Genomic DNA, 24,300 nt, shown 5'->3' on the forward strand with positions numbered 1-24,300 from the left:
GTTGCTTGATGCTTCTCTTTTTGAAAATAAAAAAAAAGTAATCAAAGTTATGGAACTAACTCACTCATAGTACTGTGAAGCTTTCCTCAGGGCGATTCTCGCTTCCTCTGGAAACTCTCCTGGCTCTGTTCCCGACCAACAGATGCTTTTGCCCTTGGCGTGGTAAACGTTCCCAAAATTATACAGCGCTCGGGCCTGCCCAACCTACAACGTGCACAACAGATTTTACTGATTGATGCCGCAGTAAGCAGCAGTGTTGTAATAACATATAATACACTTAAAATACACTGACAGTAGACCTGCTTGCATGCACAATTTCAGTCGGTGCTTGAGTTCTAGAGTACACACAATGTTTCCTGTGGCTGTAGCATCACTGAAAAGACTAATAAACATCTTTATAATCCTAAAAAAAAGAAAACTACAGATGGGATTTCAATTGTATTGATGATTATCACCATTATTCATTTTGTCTCACATTTGGAAAGATCATTTGTAAAACACAGACAAGTCAGACTTTCAACACATGCCCCCCAAAAGGGGGCTTAATAAGTGTAATTTTGTGGGAAAGCAGTAAGCAGACCACATACTGTACAGATCAAGAGGATGGCACAAATAGGCATGATTTTCAAACAAATATGACTGAAAGTAATGATTCACTTTGGTGCATCGGAGAATGGTTTAAATCCAACCATATGAAATCCACGATAACATACTGTTTAGAACTGCCAAAATGATGCCTCATGCTCAGTGTGTCCATAAGTGCTGTACAATTCTGTAGGCGTGGAAGCATCTGGGATGAATCAGTATTCAGTGGGTCTATGTATTATGGTCAGAAGTGGAAATATTTCAAGTTGTTCTGAATAGACAGCATGCGGTTTGGCCTCACACACGGATAGCATTGTCCAGACAGTCACCAAAATACAAGTCGACGGATAAGTTGACGTGACTCTTCTAATGGCGCAATTAAGGTTTAAAAGGACATGGGTGGTGATCTGTCACTTACTGCATTACTTTTTCCGGGTTTTTTTTGGGCGGTTGCGATAGTTCAGGCGTTGCTTGGTGGAAATTTCAGAGACAGGCTGAATCAAATAAACTGGTTCCTGACTGTTCACAAAAGATTTTTTCGTCTATTTTTCATGCAACCCTCAAATGTTTTCTCAAAAAAAAAACAAATTGAAGTACTCTCTATTATTCCCACAATGGGAACATTTGCATTCAAAATAAATATCAAGTTGTGGTCTGATTAGTGCCATAGTTGCTTCTCAATTTATTCAGAATGAGAAAAGTCCAGCAGTTTGAATACTAGATGAACACAGGAGGTTAAAATATATTTTTAAATATGACAAAACACAGTAATTGATTTGGAAATTTCTGTTAGAAATGTCTCTGTAATGTGAACTTGTTCACCGATTGTGAGGGCTTTATGGGTAACATTCATTATTTCACCCCTCCGTGAGTCGTCACCTTACCGTGGTGGAGGGGTTTGTGTGTCCCAATGATCCTAGGAGCTAAGTTGTCTGGGGCATTATGCCCCTGGCAGGGTCACCCATGGCAAACAGATTCTAGGTGAGGGGCCAGACAAAGCACGGCTCAAAGACCCCTTATGATGAGCAAAATATATGGACCAAGGTTTCCCTTGCCCGGACGCGGGTCACCGGGGCCCCCCTCTGGAGCCAGGCCTGGAGGTGGGGCTCGTTGACAAGCGCCTGGTGGCCGGGCCTACACCCATGGGGCCCGGCCGGGCACAGCCCGAAGAGGCAACGTGGGTCCCCCTTCCCATGGGCTCACCACCCATGAGAGGGGCCAAAGGGGTCGGGTGCAATGTGAGCTGGGCGGCAGCCAAAGGCGGGGACCCAGGCGGTCCGATCCTCGGCTGCAGAAGCTAGCTCTTGGGACATGGCATGTCACCTCTCTGGCAGGGAAGGAGCCCGAGCTGGTGTGTGAGGCAGAGAATTTCCGACTGGATATAGTTGGACTTGCCTCCACACACAGCCTGGGTTCTGGTACCAGTTCTCTCGAGAGGGGTTGGACTCTCTTCCACTCTAGAGTTGCTCACGGTGAGAGGCGCAGAGCAGGTGTGGGCATACTCATTGCCCCCCGGCTCAGTGCCTGTACATTGGGGTTCACACCGGTAGACGAGAGGGTTGCCTCCCTCCGCCTTTGGGTGGGTGGACGGGTCCTGACTGTTGTTTGTGCATATGCACCAAACAGCAGCTCACCATACCCACCCTTTTTGGAGTCCTTAGAGGGTGTGCTGGAGAGTACTCCTGCTGGGGACTCCCTTGTTCTGCAGGGGGTCTTCAATGCTCACGTGGGCAATGACAGTGAGACCTGGAGGGGCGTGATTGGGAGGAACGGCCCCCCCGATCAGAAATCGAGTGGTGTTTTGTTATTGGACTTCTGTGCTCGCCACGGATTGTCCATAACGAACACCTTGTTCAAACATAAGGGTGTCCATATGTGCACTTGGCCGCAGTTCAATGATCAACTTTGTAGTTGTATCATCGGATTTGCGGCCGCATGTTATGGACACTCGGGTGAAGAGAGGGGCGGAGCTGTCAACTGATCACCAACTGGTGGTGAGTAGGCTCCGATGGTGGGGGAAGATGCCGGTCCGTCCTGGCAGACCCAAACGTGTCGTGAGGGTTTTTTGGGAGCGTCTGGCGGAATCCCCTGTCAGAAGGAGTTTCAACTCCCACCTCCGACAGAGCTTTTCCCATGTTCCGGGGCAGGCGGGGGACATTGAGCCCGAGTGGACCATGTTCCGTGCCTCTATTGTTGAGGCGGCTAATCTGAGTTGTGGCCGTAAGGTGGTTGGTGCCTGTCGTGGCGGCAACCCCCGTACTCGCTGGTGGACACCAGCAGTAAGGGATGCCGTCAAGCTGAAGAAGGAGTCATATCGAGCCTTTATGGCCTGTGGGAGGCAGCTGACGGGTATCGACTGGCCGAGCGGAACGCAGCTTCGGTGGTCGCCGAGGCAAAAACCAGAGCGTGGGAAGAGTTTGGTGAGGACATGGAAGCCGACTTCCGGACGGCTTCGAGGAAATTCTGGTCCACCATCCGACACCTCAGGAGGGGGAAGCAGTGCACCATTAACGCTGTGTACAGTGGGGATGGGGCGCTGTTCACTTTGACTCGGGACGTTGTGAACCGGTGGGCAGAGTACTTTTGAAGACCTCCTCAACTCCACCAACACGTCTTCCTTGGAGGAAGCAGAGCCTGGGGACTCTGAGGTGGGCTCTCCTATTTCTGTGGCTGAAGTCACCGATGTGGTTAAAAAGCTCCTCGGTGGCAAGGCCCCGGGGGTGGATGAGATCCGCCCGGAGTTCCTCAAGGCTCTGGATGTTGTGGGGCTGTCCTGGTTGACACGCCTCTGCAACATCGCGTGGTCAACAGGGAGAGTGCCTCTGGATTGGCAGACCGGGGTGGTAGTCCCTCTTTTTAAAAAGGGGGACCGGAGGGTGTGTTCCAACTACAGAGGGATCACACCAGCCTCCCTGGTAAGGTCTATTCTGGGGTGCTGGAGAGGAGGGTCCGTCAGGAAGTCAAGCCTCAGATTGAGGAGGAGCAGTGTGGTTTTCGTCCCGGCCGTGGAACAGTGGACCAGCTCTACACCCTTAGCAGGGTCCTTGAGGGTATGTGGGAATTCGCCCAACCAGTCTACATGTGTTTTGTGGACTTGGAGAAGGCGTTTGACCGTGTCCCTCGGGGAGTTCTGTGGGGGGTGCTTCGTGGGTATAGGGTACCGAACCCCCTGATACGGGCTGTTCGGTCACTGTACCACCGATGTCAGAGTTTGGTTCGCATTGCCGGCAGTAAGTCGGAATCGTTTCCAGTGGGGGTAGGACTCCGCCAAGGCTGCCCTTTGTCGCCGATTCTGTTCATAACCTTTATGGACAGAATTTCTAGGCGCAGCCGAAGCGTTGATGGGGTCCGTTTTGGGGGCCTCAGTATTGCATCCATGCTTTTTGCAGATGATGTGGTGCTGTTGGCTCCTTCAAACGGGGCTCTCCAACTCTCACTGGAGCGTTTCACAGCCGAGTGTGAAGCGGTTGGGATGAAAATCAGCACCTCCAAATCTGAAACCATGGTCCTCAGTCGGAAAAGGGTGGAGTGCCCCCTCCGGGTCGGGGAGGAGATCTTGCCCCAAGTGGAGGAGTTCAAGTATCTTGGGGTCTTGTTCACGAGTGGGGGTAGGAGGGAGCGGGAGATCGACAGGCGGATCGGTGCAGCGTCTGCTGTGATGCGGACGTTGTATCGGTCTGTCGTGGTGAAGAAGGAGCTGAGCCAAAGGGCGAAGCTCTCAATTTACCGGTCGATCTACGTCCCAACCCTCATCTATGGTCAGGAGCTATGGGTCGTGACCGAAAGAACGAGATCCCGGTTACAAGCAGCCGAAATTAGTTTTCTCCGCAGGGTGTCCGGGCTCTCCCTTAGAGATAAGGTGAGAAGCTCGGTCATCCGGGAGGGGCTCAGAGTCGAGCCGCTTCTCCTCCACATCGAGAGGAGCCAGATGAGGTGGCTTGGGCATCTGATTCGGATGCCTCCTGAGCGCCTCCCTGGTGAGGTGTTCCGGTCATGTCCCACCGGGAGGAGACCCCGAGGAAGACCCAAGACACGCTGGAGAGACTATGTCACCCAGCTTGCCTGGGAACGACTCGGGATCCCCCGGGGAGAGCTGGAAGAAGTAGCTAGGGAGAGGGAAGTCTGGGCTTCCCTGCTATGGATGGATTCATTATTTCAACAGTTATGCAATGCATGAAATGCTGCGCTTTCATTTGTGAATGACAACATTGGCGCCACTTTCTTTACCAAGCCACAAATGACACCACATTACACATGTAAATTAGTCTGCAGATAAAACATCAGACTTTAATTTTATGAGCACAGTCAGTTTTGACGACTGTAGCTGCAGTCTGTTTAATGTGTTTTTTTTCATACATTTTCACAGACAACACAATAATCAAGTCGTTACTCGTGCCATGCTCATAAATCTTCCAAATTATTAGTACCCACCTTATCACACGTAGCTCTGGTGATGTCTAAATGTCTTTGGCAACAAACCACAGCTTCATTGTAGCGTCCTAAAAGCTTTAATGTGTTCCCAAGATTGCCACTGGCTTTGGCCTCACCAAGTTCATCGCCAATCGTCCTAAAAATATAAATGACAACGCAGTAATCAATAAAATGGGACTCTGTCACATTAATGTCACTCAAAACAACGTTTAGCATAGTTTTAGATAAGCAGTTTTCCCTCCAACAACTCCACTCGCCACCCGTCCCCCTCCCACCCAATCTGACTTTTTGCATTGTGAACAATGAATGATCATGATATTGAGCTGTTAATATCGTATAGCTATAGTGTAACTTCCTACCTTGTAAGTGTGAGATCATGTCGATGGTATTCCAAGGCTTTGTTATACTCCTGCAAGTGAAAGTAAGCATTGCCAAGCTGACTATAGATGGCGCTGAGGATTTGGAGGTCCTCGGTTCCAACCTGGATGGCAGACTCAAAGAAAGAAACACCAGCACGATAATTACCGGCCTTACAGAGCCTTTCACCTTCCAGCGCCAGGTCCAGACATGAGGACTCCATCCTGCAGGGAAGCAGGACACATGTTTTCAGTTAGCAGGATGTTTAGTACGCAATCTTTTTTGGGGGGTGGGGGTTGGGGGGTAATACAAATTCAATTATCTATCTCATAACGTAAAATGAAACTCAAGTGAAGCATAAAATGGCTTCTTATTGTTTACGTTTTGAAACCAACAAGCTGGATCAATGAAAAACTACCTTTTCCAAATACTGACTGGAGTATTCTTCAGTGCAAAAAAACAAGTTCAAATACTTTACAGCCAGAAAACATGTATTTTACACAATTCTGAGAAACTTGTCAATGGGAACATACAGTATGCATCAAGTCCCTTGTAAAAGAAGACTACTGATTCACTGGGGGGGATTCACTGGTTTTGGCAGCAATGAATGTATTTTGAATAAAGGGAAAAGAACAAGCGTTTTCAAAACAACCTGAAGATGTATCTGCAAAAACAAACTGTCGAGAACAGAATTCATCCTATCATCACAGTAGTGTCATCAAATTGTGGAACAGAGAAAAGGTCACAATTTACGGCTAGACATTTTTTTAACCTGCCAAAATGATAACAAACATTCATTAAATGTTGGTATGTTGTTGTACACACTCATATTTATACATACACACACTATAGTACAAACATACTGTATTGGCCCGAATATAAGACGGCCCTGACTATAAGAAAACCCGATCTTTTTCAAGACTCAAGTTTGAAAAAGGACTTTTTGAACACCCAATTAATTTTTATACAGAAAATAATTACAGTACATCTGAAACAAATGATTATAACAATATATTTGAGCGAAAAAGCACGTTATTTTGCCTCATTCAAATCTTAATATCTGAACATTTAAATATGTAAACTAAAGTGCAATCACATTCATAAATGAATGGCTTCTGGTTTTTGAAATGTAAATTCATCATAACTTCTGCTCAGCTGCCGGTTAACCTAGCCGATCTTGGACCCACTATTCTTCAGATTGTCATCATTTTCTGTTATCTCTCCTATTATATTCTTCTCTTTTCTCTCTTACAGCTATTTTTAATTTTTCTTCTTCGTGCTATGATTATTTTTATTTTTATCATGACAGGGGTTCGCTTTGGCCTGGACAGTCAAATTCTGCATTCGCTTCAATGATATCTGGCGCCATCTAGCGTCGTGAATGTGTATAACAATGTCTTGACCCTGAATATAAGACGACCCCCACTTTTTCAGTCTTATTTCAATGCCAAAAACACTGTCTTATATTCGGGACGATACGGTATATAAATGCACACATAACCTTATATACACATCCATACATCCATTTTCTGATCCGCTTATCCTCACAAGGGTCGCGGGCACTTGTATACACAACGTAATTAGATTGAAAACGACTTGCATTTTATCATTTTGGGAACGCTCGTCCAGTTATTTAATTTGAATAACTGCAGGGTTAATCACCAAATGCAAGCAGGAGGTTGGAAATATCACCCGTGGATCTGTTGTATGAACAATGCTAGCTGCTTCCACCACTCGATTAATGCTAGCAAGCAAACGTTTCCACATCGCACATTTTTGTCTTGCACCATTTTACATGTATTGGGCATATTTTCCAGGAAAACGCAGCAAACCTAGAAGCCTGTATCAGCTCTACTTATAAACATTGACCAAGACTGCACTGGTGCAAATGTTTGTCCAAACATTTACCAAACAAAAGCATTCGTCAAGTTATAAAGTTAAAGCCAGAGTCACATACCTGTTGCTTCTTCCCATTCTAATGCACTTAAGGCAATCTGACACGATGGACATTTCAAGCTCCGCAGTCTCTGAAGCAAATGCAGCTTTTTCAAAACAGGACCCTTTGCCTTCACTTCCTTCATGTGCATACACATAACGCAGTCAAAATGTCCCAATGTCATACAGAGAACAAAGACACAGCTCCCCTAAATCAGCCACTGCTGTCCTAAATGGAGCTGCGCTAACCTGCGGTAACAGCAAAACAAAAGGAATTAATCCGCTCAGTGCTCACATCGGCCTTAACAGTCCTTGCCGGGGACAGAGCGCTGCTATGTTGACATCGAGGTCAAACTGTGCCGTGGCAATGGAGAAATTCTAGAGGGTTATCATCAACAACTCTGCCGTGAATAACGTGTTGCTCTCAATCACTTAGTAACCATTAACCAGCATATCTAAGCCAAACGATGGTTTGTGTCACTTCCAATTAAGCCAGAGCTCAGTGGTAATTATAGCTTCTTTAAGTGGCTCCAGTCAACCCTAAGGCTATTTGCTCAACACCTCATGAAATATTCATTTAGCAGCAGATTTGCCGGGGGGGCTACCAATGCTTCTACATGCTCTTCAAATATAATCGATCCAAAAAAAAAAGGCAGACATGAACAGTAGTAATTTCATGCTAAATTGGCCTACGATAGGGATCAGATAGTATGAGGAAGAAATAAATGTTCACTGCATATAATCCGTTGTCTCTCATCTCCATTCAACCAAATTTGCTTTCCACCCCCAAAAATTTTTGCCAATTTGTGGGATTTTTGGGGATATAAAGCACAGAATGACCATAAATCATCATACATCATACTGTATATCATACGTCATTCACTCAGTCACACCTACACTTTATATGAAGTTAGACTGCACATACAACTTCTGAAAAGTCATGTCTTGTTGATGAATGCATAACATAAATAAAAAGTATATGTGCGCGCGCGTGTGTGTGTGTGTGTGTGTGTGTGCGTGTGTGTGTGTGTGTGTGTGTGTGTATAAAGTTCTAGAGATACACGATATACTGTACTGATACTGTACACTAAGGTCTACTGCATTTACCATTTTAATCAAAGTGGATTTTTTATCTGTTTGACTATGATGTGTTTTTTTGTTTTTGTTTTTGTTTTTGTTTTTGTTTTTGTTTTTGTTTTTGTTTTTTGATAGACGGGCTGACAGACTGATGACAGGCGGACTGGCAGACCGGAGTAATTTACTGTTGGAAGCCATGATGTAAACAAGGTTAAATTAACATGACCGACAGATAATTAGTTTAGTTCTGCTTGAAAAATTTATGGACTGACGATGACAAACGGGTGACTTAAACCCGTCAGCCCAGCCTCATCCCATGAAATGTGCAATAGATTTTTGTAATTTTTCATTGACAAGATTGCTACAGCTAGGGCTCTCGTTTCGAATGCTACATTTGACCCATCTGTCCACGTTCCTTGTTCTACAGTGTTGGATTCCTTTGAGGGGGTTTACTTGACATTTTTGGAGTATGTGGTTTACCAAATTAAGCTATCTGGCTCCCATTTTGACTCTATTCCTCCTGACTTCTTTCATTAAGGAGGTTAACCCGAGTATTGGTGAATCAATTGCGCCCATGACCAAGAGCAAGCTGTCTTCTGTTGTAGTCACCCAACATTTTAAACATGCTGTAGTGCAACCGCTGCTGAAGAAACCTGGCCTTGATGAAGATGAGCTGTCTAATTTTAGAGCCATTTCCAGGCTGCCTTCTATGTCTCAAATTCTGGAAAAATTGGTGCACACACACTTAAAATCTTTATTCGATAAACATAATGTCACTGAGGTTTTTTTAGCCAGGTTTTAAGATGATGCATAGCACAGAGTCAGTCCTGTTATGAGATTTTAATGATATGCTCCAGGCAAATGACACCGGAGACTGTGTGTGTCTTGTTTTGTTGAATTTTAGAGTTATTTTCAAGATCGTCCTCTTTGTTTTCAAATCTCTGAATAATCTCGCGCCACCTTACCTCTCTGAGCTCATCCGCCCCTACACACCTGACGGGTACCTCAGGTCTGTGGACCAGACTTTGTTAGAAGTACCAAGAACTAAACTGAGGCTCAGATGGGATCGACCCTTTTCTGTTGCTGGTCCCTCCCTCTGGAATGACCTCCCACTGAACATTCGGCAAGCCTCCTCGGTGCCCATCATCAAAGCCCTCTTCAAAACTCACTTGTATTCTTTGGCATTCGACTCAGTATGACTTAGATTTGTTCTTGGTTTTACTGTTTGGTGCTTTCTACCGCCTTTTATTACGATTTGTCTTACTGTTTATTGTGCATGTTAAATTGCTCCATGTACAGCACTTTGTATGCAGCGATGGCTGTTTGAAAGTGCTCTATAAATACTGTTGACTTGACTTGAATCTAACTGCAACGTTCGATACGATGGACTACAGTTTCCTGCCGGCTCGTTTGCAGCATCAGGTGGTCATTAGTGGCAGTGCTTTAGAGTTGATTAGATTCTATTTGGCTGACAGGACTTTTGTGTTCGTATAGGTTGCCCTGAGTCCCGCTCTGCCTCTCTGCTCTATGGTGTTCCACAGGGTTCTATTTTTGGGTCTCTGCTGTTATCACTGTATTAGCTGCCCTAAGGGTATATGCTAAGAAACCATGGTACAGTATTTCCTTCCACTGCTATGCAAATGACACTCTGATCTATGTCCCACTGAGCGAACAGGATGTGTTCTCCTCAAGACCACTTTTGTCTTGAGAAGACTGTGGAAGTCACTGAATTTCTTAAATTTCAACAAAAAGAAAAGAGAAGTTGTGGTGTTTGGTCCCAGCGGCTCTTGTGCATATCATCCTATTGATCTGGGGCCCCTAGAGTTTTATCTAAAGCCAAGAGACTTGAACTTGGGTTTTAAATTGGACAGTGATTTGAAATTGTTCCGGCAAATCGACTTCTCTGACGGCAAGCCTTTACGGATTCTGCTCCAATTAATGTGGACATGATTTGCTTCGACTGAGCTGAATCGACCACACAGAGGTGCTGCTATGAAGATTTTTTCATTGACCAACTGAGCCGAGCTCAGTGAAGGCATCGACCTGCAGCGTTTTCATCTTGTTAAATTAATTTTAATATCATTCTAACAAACATTGTATAGTACAATATTGTGTTAAATGTTGCCCACTCGGCGTCCATTGCATCCTGGTCATCCTGGAAGGGGAATTCTCCCATATGACGCCCCTTCACAAGGTTACTTATTTTTTCACAGATTTATTTTTTTTTTCATTTTTCCATTACCTCCTGGGGGATAAGATCAGGTGATCTTGTTAATATTTGTCAACTGTGGTCACGTGAAGCTGGTTGAGACTGATTGTGATTCAGGACTGTATAAATAAATCTACTTGACTTAACTGGTCGTGTTACTTCGTGCGTGGATGGCCTAAGCCTGAGAGCAAACATATCCGAGTTTTTCTGGGGGGGTTTTGAAAGTCAGCAATCATAATGACGACATGGATATAAGATCAACTTTTGTTTGATCGTGAGCCACATGAAGATCGTACCGGGAGAAACAAATCTGGCAATTACAACACTGCAAGCTATTTTGAGTGTCAGCTTGCACAACAGGTTAGTCTTCCACTGTAAGTAAAGAATGGAATGCATCAGAGAAAATTAAGACACGTGTTCTGTGGCTTGTCTCTGCTTGTGTACAATACCTTTGAGCAAAAATAGGTTTCAAAGAATGTAAAACATACTCTCAAAATTGTTTCATCCATCCATCAATTTTCTGATACACTGATCTTCACAAGGCCGCGGGGGTGCTGGAGCCTATCCCAGCTGTCTTCGGAAGGTAGGCAGGGGACACTCTGAACTGGTTGCCAGCCAATCCCATAGCCAACATAGATTAACAACTATCCACGCTCACACTCACATCCAGGGATAATTAAGAGTGTTCTGTGAACCTTCCACGCATGTTTTTTTAAATTTGTGAGGAAACCGGAGTACCCGGAGAAAACCCACACAGGCACGGGAAGAACATGGATCCACACACAGGAAGGCCGGATCCAGAATGGAACCTTGCACCTCTGCACTAAGAGGCTCACATGCTAACCAGTTGACCAACGGGCGCCCCACCCAAACACACACACACAAATGTTTCAGATGTACCATAATTTAAATTTGAACTGACATGGTCCTAATGGTTTTTTGTCAATCAAGTGTCTGGAATACTGGACTGGAATACAATATATGAAGGAAAAGATATCAATCAAACGTGTTCCTTTTTATATTAAAAGAATATATATACTGTATAATGTAAAATTTTCAATGAAACAATACAAAATAAAACCAAATCATAATGATCATGATCAATTAATATCAAAAGGGCAGATAAATGGCTGTAAAAACAAAAAAAACACATTTTATAGCGGGCATTCATTTAATACATAACTAAAGAAGCAAAAGGCAAATATAATAAATATACACCTGTGTTTTAAACCATCTGACGAGGATGAAGAAATATTTTTTATACTACAAGATGTTTTGGCCGTGTTCAACCTAGAATGAAGACACCTCAAGGGGAAACAAATATTTCCTTCCTTTGACTTGACCATTCCTACAACCCCCGCTCCATCTGACACATTTGAGTACATGACCCATTTCAATCTTAAATCCTTTCTGACCACCGTTTCCATATTTCAACCATGTGACTCAAAATTTAGCTATGTTTACAGTGTTACACTGAGCATAAAACGGGCATAAAAACTGTGCCAAATGGCTCTTGTGAGTGACTTGCTGTGGTGCCTCCTGACCACTGTATCCCCATCATAAATCTGCAAGATTTTGCATATGCTTCCAACACGCAAGTGCATGAACACACGGTCAAAGTTGCTTCTACGTAACGGGGCAGTTCCTAAATCACAGTTACATCCCCTTGAAATTGACACAAGTGATCGAAATCAGTCAATATCAAGAGAAGTCTTTGTTAAAGGAGGGGTGTCCAGAACGAAAATTACTTCTGATTTAAATGCTTATTAAATGCTTATTTCCACCTCCGCAATATTACCAGACTTCGCCCTTCCCTCACCCCCCGCACCACTGCTATCCTTGTCCACAGTCTTGTCACATCCCGCCTTGATTACTGCAACGCTGTCCTCTTCGGTCTACCTCAAAAGTCCCTTCATAAAATCCAGCTGGTCCAGAACGCCTCTGCTCGTATCATCACAAAAACATCTTCCCACCAGCACATCACCCCCGTTCTCCAACAGCTCCACTGGCTCCCTGTTCAACATCGAATCAACTACAAACTGCTTCTATATACATATATGGCCATCCACAACCTGGCCCCTCCTTACCTATCTGACCTTCTCCAGGTGCATATCCCCTCTCGCTCCCTCAGATCCTCGTCCTCCCTCCGCCTGTCAGTGCCCCCTGCCCGACTGATCACCATGGGAGCCAGAGCCTTCAGTCACGCTGCTCCAAAGCTCTGGAACAACCTACCTCCGGACCTCCAAAACTGCACACCTCTTTCCACTTTCAAGTCCCGACTAAAAACACACCTGTTCAGGATTGCCTACTACACATAGCTCTTCCATTTCCTATGTTTTTATGATTTTATGTCCTGTTTTTATATAACATCTCGTTTACAAATTTTTACATTGTATTTTCTTATTGTTTGTACAGTGTCCTTGGGTGGCATGAAAGGCGTTTTTAAATAAAATGCATTATTATTATTATTATTAAATGGGCAATGTACAGTTCCATTATAAAGGTATCAGGTACTGTCCTAAATGTGAATAATCATAATTACAAGTTTTGGTTATCTCACAGTCAAAAAAAATGTGAACACTGGATAGAGAGAGACTATGGTCTATTTTCCAAGTCATACACTTATATCAAATTAAATGTGTGAATTAAATTATTCAAAATCAATATTGCTAAAATGAGACTTAAGACCCACCTTTTTAGTTTAGCATAGGACTGATTTTAGTATTTGCTTAATTAATTTTATTTTCATTAATGTTTGACTTTTTCCATTTTACTCACACCTATTCAATGGTTTTAATTGATACAAGATTATCTTTTTTAAGGTGTTATTGGTGTTTTCTATATTCGGTATTTTCGATGTTTATACTCATGCGTTTACATCCAAATAATATGATTATACTCTTACAATTGTTTTTACATTGATAAACTCATATTTTATCCTCACTGGGGTCTGTCCACACTGGGAGCTGTGTTTAGCCCTGGCAGTAGGGATGGTGCCATTGGGGGAGGTCCTGGCACAGCGGATGGGGGAGACTCCTCTGTTTGCCTGGGCTGGCATGGCCCCTGTGGTGGGTTCCATGGGTCTGGAAGCTGTGCTTGGCACCTGCTGTGGATGCAGCTCCCAAAATACACCACATGCTGTGCTCAGCCATGTGTGTCAGCAATATTTTTTTATTCTTTTTTTTATATTTTTATGGTTTAACCGTACTTATTTCAGTGGAGGAAGGCGTTTCTTTGTTCTCAGGTTTTATTGATTGATTTTAAACTGCTAATTTGTTTTGTTTGTTTTTTTTTACTGTAAAGCATTTTGGATTGCACATGCTGTATGATAGGGTGCAATACAAATCTAGTTGAGTTGAAAGTTGAATAAAAAATACAGTAAACCCCTGCCATGGCGTGGCTCAGTTTTGCTATCGTGCTACAGCGCAAACTTTTTTTCAAGTGTTAGTTATTACACTATTCTTGTACACTGTTTTTACAATATTATTGTGTTTTCCATTGCATATATGGTGAAATGGGTTTGTATTGTTTTAAAAATGTGATTCGAGACCTTAAAAAAATCCATCCATGCATGCCAGCTGACTTCAGGTGAAAGGCTGACGACGCCCTGAACTGGTCACTGTTCAGTCGCAGGGCACAAATAGAGATAAACAACCATTCACACAACATTCACACTATCACTGAGTGGGAACCAATCCCACAAAGCCCGCACAATAGTCAGCTGAGTAAGTGTACAACGACACCATCAGCGACATACCGTAAAAAATAACACAGTTTAAATGCTATAAAAATATGCCTTGAATGTACTTAAATAGGTTTTTTTTCTATATAGCAGAAGGAGGCAAGATTCCTTCATGTCTATATTTCTAGGTTTTTATTAGCATTAAAATATAAACAAATAATAACATAAATACAGTATTATGCTATTTTCATCTATCATGAGGGCTTCTGGAACATAACACCCAAAATAAATGAGGGACTACTGTACTAAAATAAGACATTGACATGACCTGCAATCATGGGGGAAAGAAAAAAAACGGTGGAGGAGGGATGTGTATGAAGTGGGGATAATGTGACAGCATCATTTATATACTGTACTGGAGAGCTTTTCTAGATATGTAAAGATTCAAATAAATAATTTACAACAAAAAAAGAACATTTCTCTTTATAACACTGCGGTGAATAAAAATAATTTACACATCTTTTTGCTCCGAATCAAGATCAGATTTTTGAACACATCAACAATGATCCTCAAGAAACTGCTTTAAAGATATATATTTCACGACAGATTACCCTTGTTTTGGTTCTGGATCTGGAGATGAGATTCAGGCAGATGCACTCTAATGGGATACAGGACCACCCCAAAATTCTCAAAAAATCCTGAATTATTTTCCTTTTCATTTGAAACAGAATGCTGTGAAATAGCAGATTTTCATATTAAATATCATATACAGGCAATATACCTGGACTATATAACCCCTTGCCTAATTAACTTACCATTTAAAAAAAATAATAATAGTGAAGATTTCTCTGGATATTCTGGTTTCTTCCCACATTCTAAAAACATGCATGGTAGGTTGACTGGACACTCTAAATTGTCCCGAGATGTGAGTGTGAGCGTGGATGGTTGTACGTTTATGTGTGCCATGCGTTTGGCTGGCAACCAGTTCAGGGTGTACCCCGCCTACTGCCCAAAGACATAATGGATGAATACATTTCAAGAAGTCCACTGAATCATTTGATTTTCCTGTGTGCAGCCCTCTGAGAATAAAGTTCGGACACCTCTAATTTAGTGGGTACATCTCTGAAGCACTGGGTCGATTGTGTACACTAAACCAAGAAAACAACGTTGTCATACAAAATGTGGTCATATTGCTGGCGTAATGACAGCCCCATGAAAAACAGTTTCAACTATTCATATGTTCCTATTCGGTGAATGTACCATTTGCAAATTATTCTGTTGGCTTGGCAAATTGTTCTGCTATGATGTCACCCAATGACTGCGCTTCAGGCCAAAATCTACAGCTGGCCATTTGTTGTTTTACTCCCCATTGTTGATTGGATACTTTGTGAATTATTTGAAAGCTTAGTGTACAAAAAAGTACTTTGAAAAGCAAAGCTTTTGTGTGGGTAAACAATACCTGTCAATCGTACAATGTTCAGACACAAACTCTGCTCTTGATACTGTAGCATTTCATTTAACTTCAACTTGCGATCCGCGTTTATGTTTGTCACTTGTGGTCAAGTGAAATGTGGAACACCCCTATTACAATTGCTGCAATAAAATATAGAGCGTCACGTTGTTTTGATTGCCGGTAATCAATTAAAGAAACAGGACCGGGGTTAACCTTCTCGAATTTACTGAACATTTCCTTTTTGGAGATGCAGGTAGGAGACCTGTCGAGTTGATGCACTGAATTTGCATGGTAATATTAGTGATCGAGGTCTGTAACCACTAGATTAGATTGCAGTTTAACAGCGACGTGGGAAAATTTTGTGTGTCGCACTCATTTGACGAACGTTCATGCAGATAGTTTAACACGATACTACAAAACCGCAGGTAAGTGAATATATAACATGCATATATTAAACTCCTATATTTGGCATCCCTTGACATTTCAATATGTATACGCCCAGCCAACGCCTATTTCGAACAGGGAAGAGATGCGCTCCCGAAAACGTATCATTCTACCTGAGGGAAAAACACTAAGCAAGTGATTTTGAGGGGAAACCCCGAGTTGCATTTACTATGGGCAGCTTTGTAATGACTCACTTTTATGAATGGGTTTAATGGCGTTGTTAGTGTGGTATTAAGAGTGACAGGAATTAACACTTTATAATTCAATAAAACCTGAAATTCTCTAAGGGCAGACGCATCATTGCTTTTCTTGCTTATAAATGTAAAATAGACAAATATGACGAAACTGTCGGTCTGATTGAGCAGTCTGAGGAGACAAGATATGACTCCTGATGAGTGGCTCACAAATGACGTCGTGATGTATTGAGTCACACAATGAATGTCATCAATTTTTCCCACTTGACTGCAAATCGCAGGAGTAAAAATGGAAAATCAGGCCCAAAAAATCGTCTAAAATCTTATTTAGAATTAACTAAACGGTACATCACTGGGTCATTTTCACGCAATGGAACAGAGGACAGAACTTTAAATTCAACTCAACACCCGTGAACAAATTAAACTCAATCGAGAACAATTCATAAAAGTGAGTCATTACGAAGTTGACATGCGCGGTGACACCTTAATCGTAAATTCTGTGTTAGAAAACGCGTTTACCTTTTTTGATATAGTCCTCAAGAGTCGTATTTTCCCAGGTGTTTACAGCGAGAACTATCCGTCCATCTGGAAGGAAGACAACTCCTTTGGCTCGGGAAGCAGAAGTTTACAACGTCACTCCTCCCACCTCCCGAAATCTGCTTCTAATTTAGAAACTCGGTCGCTGCGTTCAAGGACCATGGGATATGTTGATATTATGCGATACAATAAAGAGATATAGAAAAGAAAATCACATCGAAATAAACGTCGTGTAGCTAACTTCATAAAGTATTTCAGACTATTAAAACGAATAAACTAAATCCAGTATCTGGCTAAGTGTCGGTTTGAGATGTCGTGTGAAGAAATTTGTGAACCTCCCCCGCCCCCTGCAGCACAGTAAGTGCATGCTACATACTGTAAGCCACTCAGTGGAAAGTCGGTACAGTCAGAGCACAGTTTTACCCGGCTCAAGCAACATTCTAGGATTTTTTTATCGATGGAAAAGATTCCAGGGAAAGAATGGGAATTCATGGAATTGTATGGTGATGAATAACACACGACAATGAAGGGGATTTGATTGTAAATTCTAAATTGAAACATCCAATGCTAGGTATATATATTTAAATTCCTCGTCTCACCCCCCCCCCCCCCCCCCTCGGGTGGTGTCCGTCCCTCATTCAGCTCGGGTCCTCTACCAGAGGCCAGGAAGATTGAGGGTTCTGCGCAGTATCCTTGCTGTTCCCAGCACTGCACATTTCTGGACTGAGATGTCCGATGTTGTTCCCGGGATCTGTTGCAACCCCTCATCTAGTTTGGGGGTCACTGCCCCGAGTGCTCCGGCCACCACAGGCACGACTGTAACTTTTACCTTCCAAGCTCTCTCCAGCTCCTCTCGGAGTCCTTGGTATTTCTCGAGTTTCTCGTGTTCCTTCTTCCTGATGTTTCCATCATTTGGAACCGCTACATCCACTACAACGGCTTTCCTCTGCCCTTTATCTATGATCACGATATCTGGTTGGTTCGCCATTACCATCTTGTCAGTCTGGATCTGGAAGTCCCACAGGATCTTCACTCTGTCATTCTCCACCACCTTCGGAGGTGTTTCCCATTTTGACCTTGGGGTTTCCAGTCCATACTGCGCACAGATGTTTCGGTAGACTATGCCAGCCACCTGGTTATGGCGTTACATGTAGGCTTTCCCTGCCAGCTTCTTACACCCGGCAGTTAGGTGTTGAATCGTCTCAGGTGCCTCTTTGCACAACCTACACCTTGGGTCTTGTCTGGTGTGGTATATCTGGGCCTCGATGGCTCTGGTGCTCAAGGCCTGCTCCTGAGCAGCCAGGATGAGTGCCTCTGTGCTGTCCTTCAGGCCAGCCCTCTCTAGCCACTGATAGGACTTCTTGAGATCAGCCACTTCAGTTATGGTCCGGTGGTACATCCCGTGCAGGGCCTTGTCCTCCCATGATGGTCCCTCTTCCAGCGCCTCATCTTCTGTTCCCCATATATATATATATATATATATATATATATATATATATATATATATATATATATATATATATATATATATATATATATATATATATATATATATATATATATATATATATATATATATATATATATATATATATATATATATATTGAAACATCCAATGCTAGGTATATATATTTAAATTCCTCGTCTCACCCCCCCCCCCTCGGGTGTATATATATATAGACAGAGAGAGAGAGAAAGAGAGAGAGAGAGAGAGAGAGAGAGAGAGAGAGAGAGAGAGAGAGAGAGAGAGAGAGAGAGAGAGATTGGCATATGAATTAATAAAACTGTGTTTGGCTGGTTCAGGGTGTCCCCCGCCTACTGCCCAAAGACAGCTGGGATAGGCTCCAGCACCCCCCGCGACACTAGTGAGGATAAAGCGGATCGGAAAATGAATAAATGAATGAATGAATTCAGTAATTCATCAAACGTGACATTGTTGTTAAAGTGAAAATAATTTCAAATTAGGCTCACGAGTCACGACATTTTTTGCACTACAAAAACGATTTTATATCGTGTGTAAGAGTTTTCTTACCAGATTAACTTATGTTTTTATTTTTAAATTTTAATTTTTTCCTCAAGCTTTATTTTGCTCCCTTAAATTTCATGTAGGAACACTTGTCATACACAGTTCTCCATCGACGGCCTATTTTTGTAGTACCACAAACACAAGCTCTTCCTCTCCACGTGAACTCGTGTGAGTGCCTAACGTGTAACCTGAGTACATTCTACGTCCCTTCATAACCAGGATAATTTGCTCATTTATTTTGATTATATGGTTATTGGAAGTGAGATCATGGAGGTACTGGAGGAGGACGAGATGTTCAGCGAGGATTCAGAAGACGAAAACAGCGACGTGTCAGACAATGCGGTAAATTCTTCATCTTGACATAGTCGGCTAACCGTTAGCAAGCCAGAACATCAGATCATGCCGTGGAATTTTTCTTGTATGCAGTATGCTTGTAATTGTAAAGATATCATCCGGTTAAAACCCAATTATAAACTGTACAATGGTTTTCGCTCTGAAAAAACTAAATCATTTGAAACATCGTTGATGCTGTAACACGACAATGTTCGTTCATCACGCGCCTTTCATTGAACCATCAATTGTTTACAAGAACCACATTTGGAATAATTATTTTCATGCCGTCTGTGTTGTGTGTTTAGCTCCAAGAAGCTTTCGCAAAAGGCTTGTTGAAGCCCGGAATGAACGTGAGGGTGGACAAGCCCCAAAAATTCGTCAACAATGTGGTAAGATTATGTGACGATCTGTTTGTTTGTAAAAATGGAATTAAACTATGTACACGACTCATTCAAATAACATTATTGTTCTACGCAGGCAAGCATGAAACAGTGTTTAGATGACTTGAAGAAAGACCTTCCCTGGGCGGAGAGATTGGATCTCACCAACCTGCCTGTTGAAGATGTCATCGCAAAGATTGGAGGGAATATGCAAACTGGCATCAAGGGAGAAGTCAATGCAGATGATGATTTCCAGAGGGAGATGTTCTTGTGAGTGTCAAGTAAACATTTTCAAGCAGTTACTTTCTCTTCGTAGCAAGGTAGGGCAGTGGTACATTGGCACACTGGTGAGAGGTACCGGCATCATACATCTGCCCCATGCTTCCATCGAGTACTGCAGCTTCCTTCTGCATTCTGGTAAAATTGTCAAAGGGTGCGAATTCATTTGACAAAACGAGTCCGACAATTGGCTGATGGTTTCTCCAGGGTGTACCCCTCTTGCCCAGTGTCAGCTGGGATATAGGCTCCACATACAGTACCTTGAAACAGATGAGGACAAGCAGTGCAGAAAATGGATGGATTTATGGATGAATTCTCATTTTTACTGTTATATTTTGTTTGTTAGCTTTTCTTCAAACATTATCCCAAAAGAACTCATTCTGACCATTTCATTTGCCTATAAAGTTCATTGTGGAAACACAGCTATATACAAAAGAACGCAAGCTATTTGAACATAGTTTTTACAATGAACACAATAGGAGAAGTAATGGAAGTGCATAGAGTAAACAATCCTTATAGTTTACTTAAAACTATTTTTATTGTTGTGAAGTGTGAATGGACATCACTAATCGTGGGAGTGTGTCTATCTCACTCAATGACCCGAACAAGACCAGTCATGATTCTAGTGGGAGGAGGGTATTGTTAAATTAGAATTAAGATGGTCATTCATTTTATTAGTACAGTATGAAAAGTATTATTTGTTGAAATTGCACTTTTTTTCTTACTTAGATTTGGACTATTTTCGAAAAATACTGATTGTAAAATGTGCAGCTCCTTTCTTTTCTCATCCTATTGTCACATGAGCTGTCTCTTTCTCGAAATGTCCTGTCAAGCAAGACTGACTCTATAAAGAACATTACTAGAAATCATGCATCACTATATGTTTCCTGAAGTCAGCATCATTACACATTCCGTTGGTGAAGCGTAATCAGGGGTTTAGTTCAGAACATTGGCCCGAATTATCGACGTCTTGCTGGACACTGTTGGATACTTGTGATTCTTTATCAGTCGTTCAAAGGCTTTTCAAGATACATTGAGTTCGTACATTTTTCTCGTGGGCTGTGTAATGGAATTTTCAGTAAGGTCTCATTTAAGTTTGCAGTCCATATCTGAAAAGTTGTCTGACAGGTCATCAAGCTTCGGTCTGAAATGGTTGATTTGCTCTGTTAAATGCTTACACAGCTACCGTCAGGCGCAAGCAACAGTTCTTGAGGCTTTGCCTCTCTTGAACAAGCACGGCATTCCCACCAAGAGGCCTGATGACTACTTTGCTGAGATGGCCAAGTCTGATCAGCACATGCAGAAGGTGACTTGTCTTTTCTTTACTTTATTGGAACTGAAATCACAAGGGGGTGGAAAGTTGCAATGGAAGTTTATCTTAGAAACTGAAACAATTAATAGCCTCACACCTCCTGAAAGTGGAGCTATTGAACTTGATCATGAACAAATACGGACATTTTTATCATAAGCAACACATCATGCTAAGATGTACATTTAGATATATGCCTCTTTCTGATGTCTGTGTTCTTGCCTTATTTTTCACATACAAAGGTTTCAGTTCATCAAACCAATTTTAACATCACACGGAGACTACCCAAGGAAATACAAAATGCTGTTTCTAAATTAGGGCACAAAAAAAATCCAAAACTAACTGTCCCTCTGTGAAAATGTAATTCTGCGCAATTCTGTGAAGAAGAGTGGGCAAAAAATTCCTCCATAGCGATGTGAAAGACATCATCACGCACCACACACGCTTGATTTCAGTTATTGCTGCCAAGAGTGGCACAACCCATTTTAAGGTTCAGGGGGGCAATTACATTTTCATATATAGGGACAGGTAGGTTTGGGATTTTTTTTTGGTCTAAATTAAAATTGGCATTCAGTAAATGTATTTTGTATGTCCTTGGGTTGTCTCTGTGTGCTGTTAAAAATGGTTTGATGAACTTAAATCTTTGTGTGATAATATGCAAAAAAAAAAACAGAAATTGGGAAGGGGGCAAATACTTTTCCGCGGCACTGTACATTTCATTGTTTGGTGTCCTATGCAATATTGCTTCAGTACTGTTGTAGCTGCACAATTCGGGGAGTATTAGTAATATACATCATCGGTGGAAATTCAACTGCTTTTGCATGAAATTGGTCCAGATAAAACGTAACGAGAAGGCTTTGGGGTGTTTTTCAATTGCAAGTGCTGTGCTTTTCCTGTTTTAGGCTGAACTACAATGCTGTCCATTTCCATTTCTTGTCATGTTAATTCCCATTTTAAGAATTCCCAGAAATTTGCAGTCCAAAATGGGACTTACATGTGCTTTTCTGTGTTGCCTTAAAGGACTTATTAATTTGCCACACTGATTGCCTCAACTGCTGTGACTCTTGAACATATCTAAGCTTCACAGTCAAATTCAGCTATTTTCACACTCATCTTTTTCTTGTCTGTTCCACCTTGCAGATCAGGAAGAAGCTGCTCGCAAAGCAGGCGATAATGGAGAGGTCAGAGAAGGCAAAGAAGTTAAGCGCGCAAAGGAAATTTGGCAAAAAGGTGACTTTTCAATGTTCTTTAATTATAAAGTGGAGGAAAATGGTGTCCGATTCAGCCGTCAAGTCTTTAAGAACTGTATTTTGGCACCTTAGGTGCAAATAGAAGTGCTCCAGAAGAGACAGAAGGAGAAGAAGGCAATGATGACTGCTGTGAAGAAATACCAGAAAGGTTGGTCAGGGGAATTCTGTTTTCTTCAACAGTTCAGCACATTTAAATTTTAAGTTTAAATTTTAATTTTTAAGTTATTTAAGTACCAAACAGGCGTGGTGGATGCAAATTGAAAGTGTTCTGATCCTCCCACTTTCAGGAATGACTGACAAGTTGGATTTCTTGGAGGGAGATCAAGAGGCACCCAAAAAAGACACTTCTCAGAGCTCCAAGAAGGCAGTGAACAAGAAGGGGTAAGGTGTTTCAGCACTTGCCATCAGCCGTTACAGTAGTTAAATGCCTCCCAGACTCGAGACTTTAAATGTGACTGCTCCTTGAATAGCCACAGTGCCAAGAGAAAATATAAGGACCAGAAGTTTGGCTTTGGAGGCAAGAAGAGTGGAAAGAAGTGGAATACGAAAGAAAGCCACAATGACGTTTCCAGTTTCCGCGCTAAAGTGGCTAATGTAAAGGGTGCAAAAGGAAATAAGAAAGGCAAAGGAGGAAAACAAAATGTAAGTTAAACAAAAACTTGTAGCAATAAAACGGAAGGACAGGTACGGGTCTGCATTTTTAAGATGCTGATTTTGCTTTTCTTCATACTTTCCTTTAGAAACGTCCAGGGAAGTCCGTACGCAGGAAGATGAAGGGTCGCTCGTAAAAAACACATCGAGGCTGTTCAGGTCTTGAACTTTGCTTCCAAGGTGGATTCCTTCACTATTGACCTTCCTTAGGAACTCTGACTTCTTTGCGACATTTTGTTCAAACTGCCTTCTGCCCAAGTGGGAATTGTTGAGCAAGAGCATCGCTTAATCATCCGGCCGCATCAAGGGAGGAAGACTTTCAGTTGTGGTTTCGAGAACCCAATCCTTTTTTGGAGGGGATCACATTTGTGAGACTCTGACGATATATCTTTTGTAAAACTTCTTACTTGGTAGTTAAGACATTTTAAACCATTCTGATTATTAAATGTCATAATGGACGGTCTGATTATGTGATTACATCTGAGTATCCACATTGACTTTCCCTCCTTATTCTAGCTTTTTTTGTCGGGTATTTTAAAAATACTTAGTGACTGTCACTTTTGACCTTTTCCTTTAATTTGTATGGTTCTTACGGGATGGCCATGATTCATTTGTAGAGACCATGTGCCTGTACTGGTTTTCTCGATCTATTTCTGACAAAATAGTGTCTTCTCTGAAACTTGATGGTGGAAAAAAAAGACCATAACCAATGATGATGAGTAGTCTGATTTTCCATAAAAATGTAAAATTAAAGAACAGTTTCCTTTTGTTGTATTTCCAGTTGTCTCGTTGAATACTTGCAGACTTAGCACAACACTTCAAATAATAGTTAGAAAATGTAACGATTCATAACATTTTGCCTCGTTTGATTGTAACTTGACCGGAGTTCGCGCAATGGCGTCTTCGAAACAAGTTATCAAGATAGATCACAAGAACGTGTGCACACTCTGTATATTCGACATGTCTCCGTTGACCAAAGCTTGGCTTATGAACGTCTGTCAAGGACAAACTGTTGCATAACACTCTGTAGAGCAGGGATAGGGATTCCCCGACAGCCATATCCTGCCTGTTTTAGATCCCTCTCTGGACCAATGCACCTGATTCAAACAGCTCATCAGCAAGCTCTGGAGAAGCCTGAAATGATCATTATCTGGTGCTTGGAGAGCA

At 42.3% G+C, this 24,300-nt stretch overlaps 2 protein-coding genes across 2 annotated transcripts in view; one reads left to right on the forward strand and one right to left on the reverse strand.

The window, feature by feature from the left end:
• Positions 1–17,032, reverse strand: part of LOC127605658 (G-protein-signaling modulator 2-like) — a 27,828-nt gene extending 10,796 nt beyond the window's left edge. The window contains exons 1-4 of the mRNA XM_052073409.1: positions 16,887–17,032; positions 5,376–5,597; positions 5,017–5,152; positions 65–204 (exon numbers count right to left, since the gene is read on the reverse strand). Coding sequence (XP_051929369.1) covers positions 65–204; positions 5,017–5,152; positions 5,376–5,596 — 497 coding nt within the window. The 5' untranslated portion in view covers position 5,597; positions 16,887–17,032. The remainder of the gene's footprint in view (positions 1–64; positions 205–5,016; positions 5,153–5,375; positions 5,598–16,886) is intronic.
• A 2,028-nt stretch (positions 17,033–19,060) lies between these two features.
• Positions 19,061–23,907, forward strand: ebna1bp2 (EBNA1 binding protein 2). The gene is made up of 9 exons (XM_052073484.1): positions 19,061–19,273; positions 19,570–19,653; positions 19,742–19,914; positions 21,106–21,229; positions 22,373–22,462; positions 22,555–22,630; positions 22,770–22,863; positions 22,953–23,124; positions 23,223–23,907. The coding sequence occupies exons 1-9, from the start codon at positions 19,178–19,180 to the stop codon at positions 23,268–23,270; spliced, it is 957 nt and encodes a 318-aa protein (XP_051929444.1). The 5' UTR covers positions 19,061–19,177; the 3' UTR covers positions 23,271–23,907.
• The last annotated feature ends 393 nt before the right edge of the window (positions 23,908–24,300 follow it).

Source organism: Hippocampus zosterae, chromosome 8, assembly GCF_025434085.1.
Source record: "Hippocampus zosterae strain Florida chromosome 8, ASM2543408v3, whole genome shotgun sequence".
NCBI lineage: Eukaryota > Metazoa > Chordata > Actinopteri > Syngnathiformes > Syngnathidae > Hippocampus > Hippocampus zosterae.

What these genes read in the sequence shown, in the direction of transcription:
- ebna1bp2 (XM_052073484.1), top strand. Translation starts at nt 19,178, where the DNA reads ATGGTTATTGGAAGTGAGATCATGGAGGTACTGGAGGAGGACGAGATG. An exon ending in GCGACGTGTCAGACAATGCG is followed by an intron (nt 19,274 to 19,569) that starts GTAAATTCTTCA and finishes TTGTGTGTTTAG; the next exon opens with CTCCAAGAAGCTTTCGCAAA. An exon ending in CTGATCAGCACATGCAGAAG is followed by an intron (nt 21,230 to 22,372) that starts GTGACTTGTCTT and finishes TCCACCTTGCAG; the next exon opens with ATCAGGAAGAAGCTGCTCGC.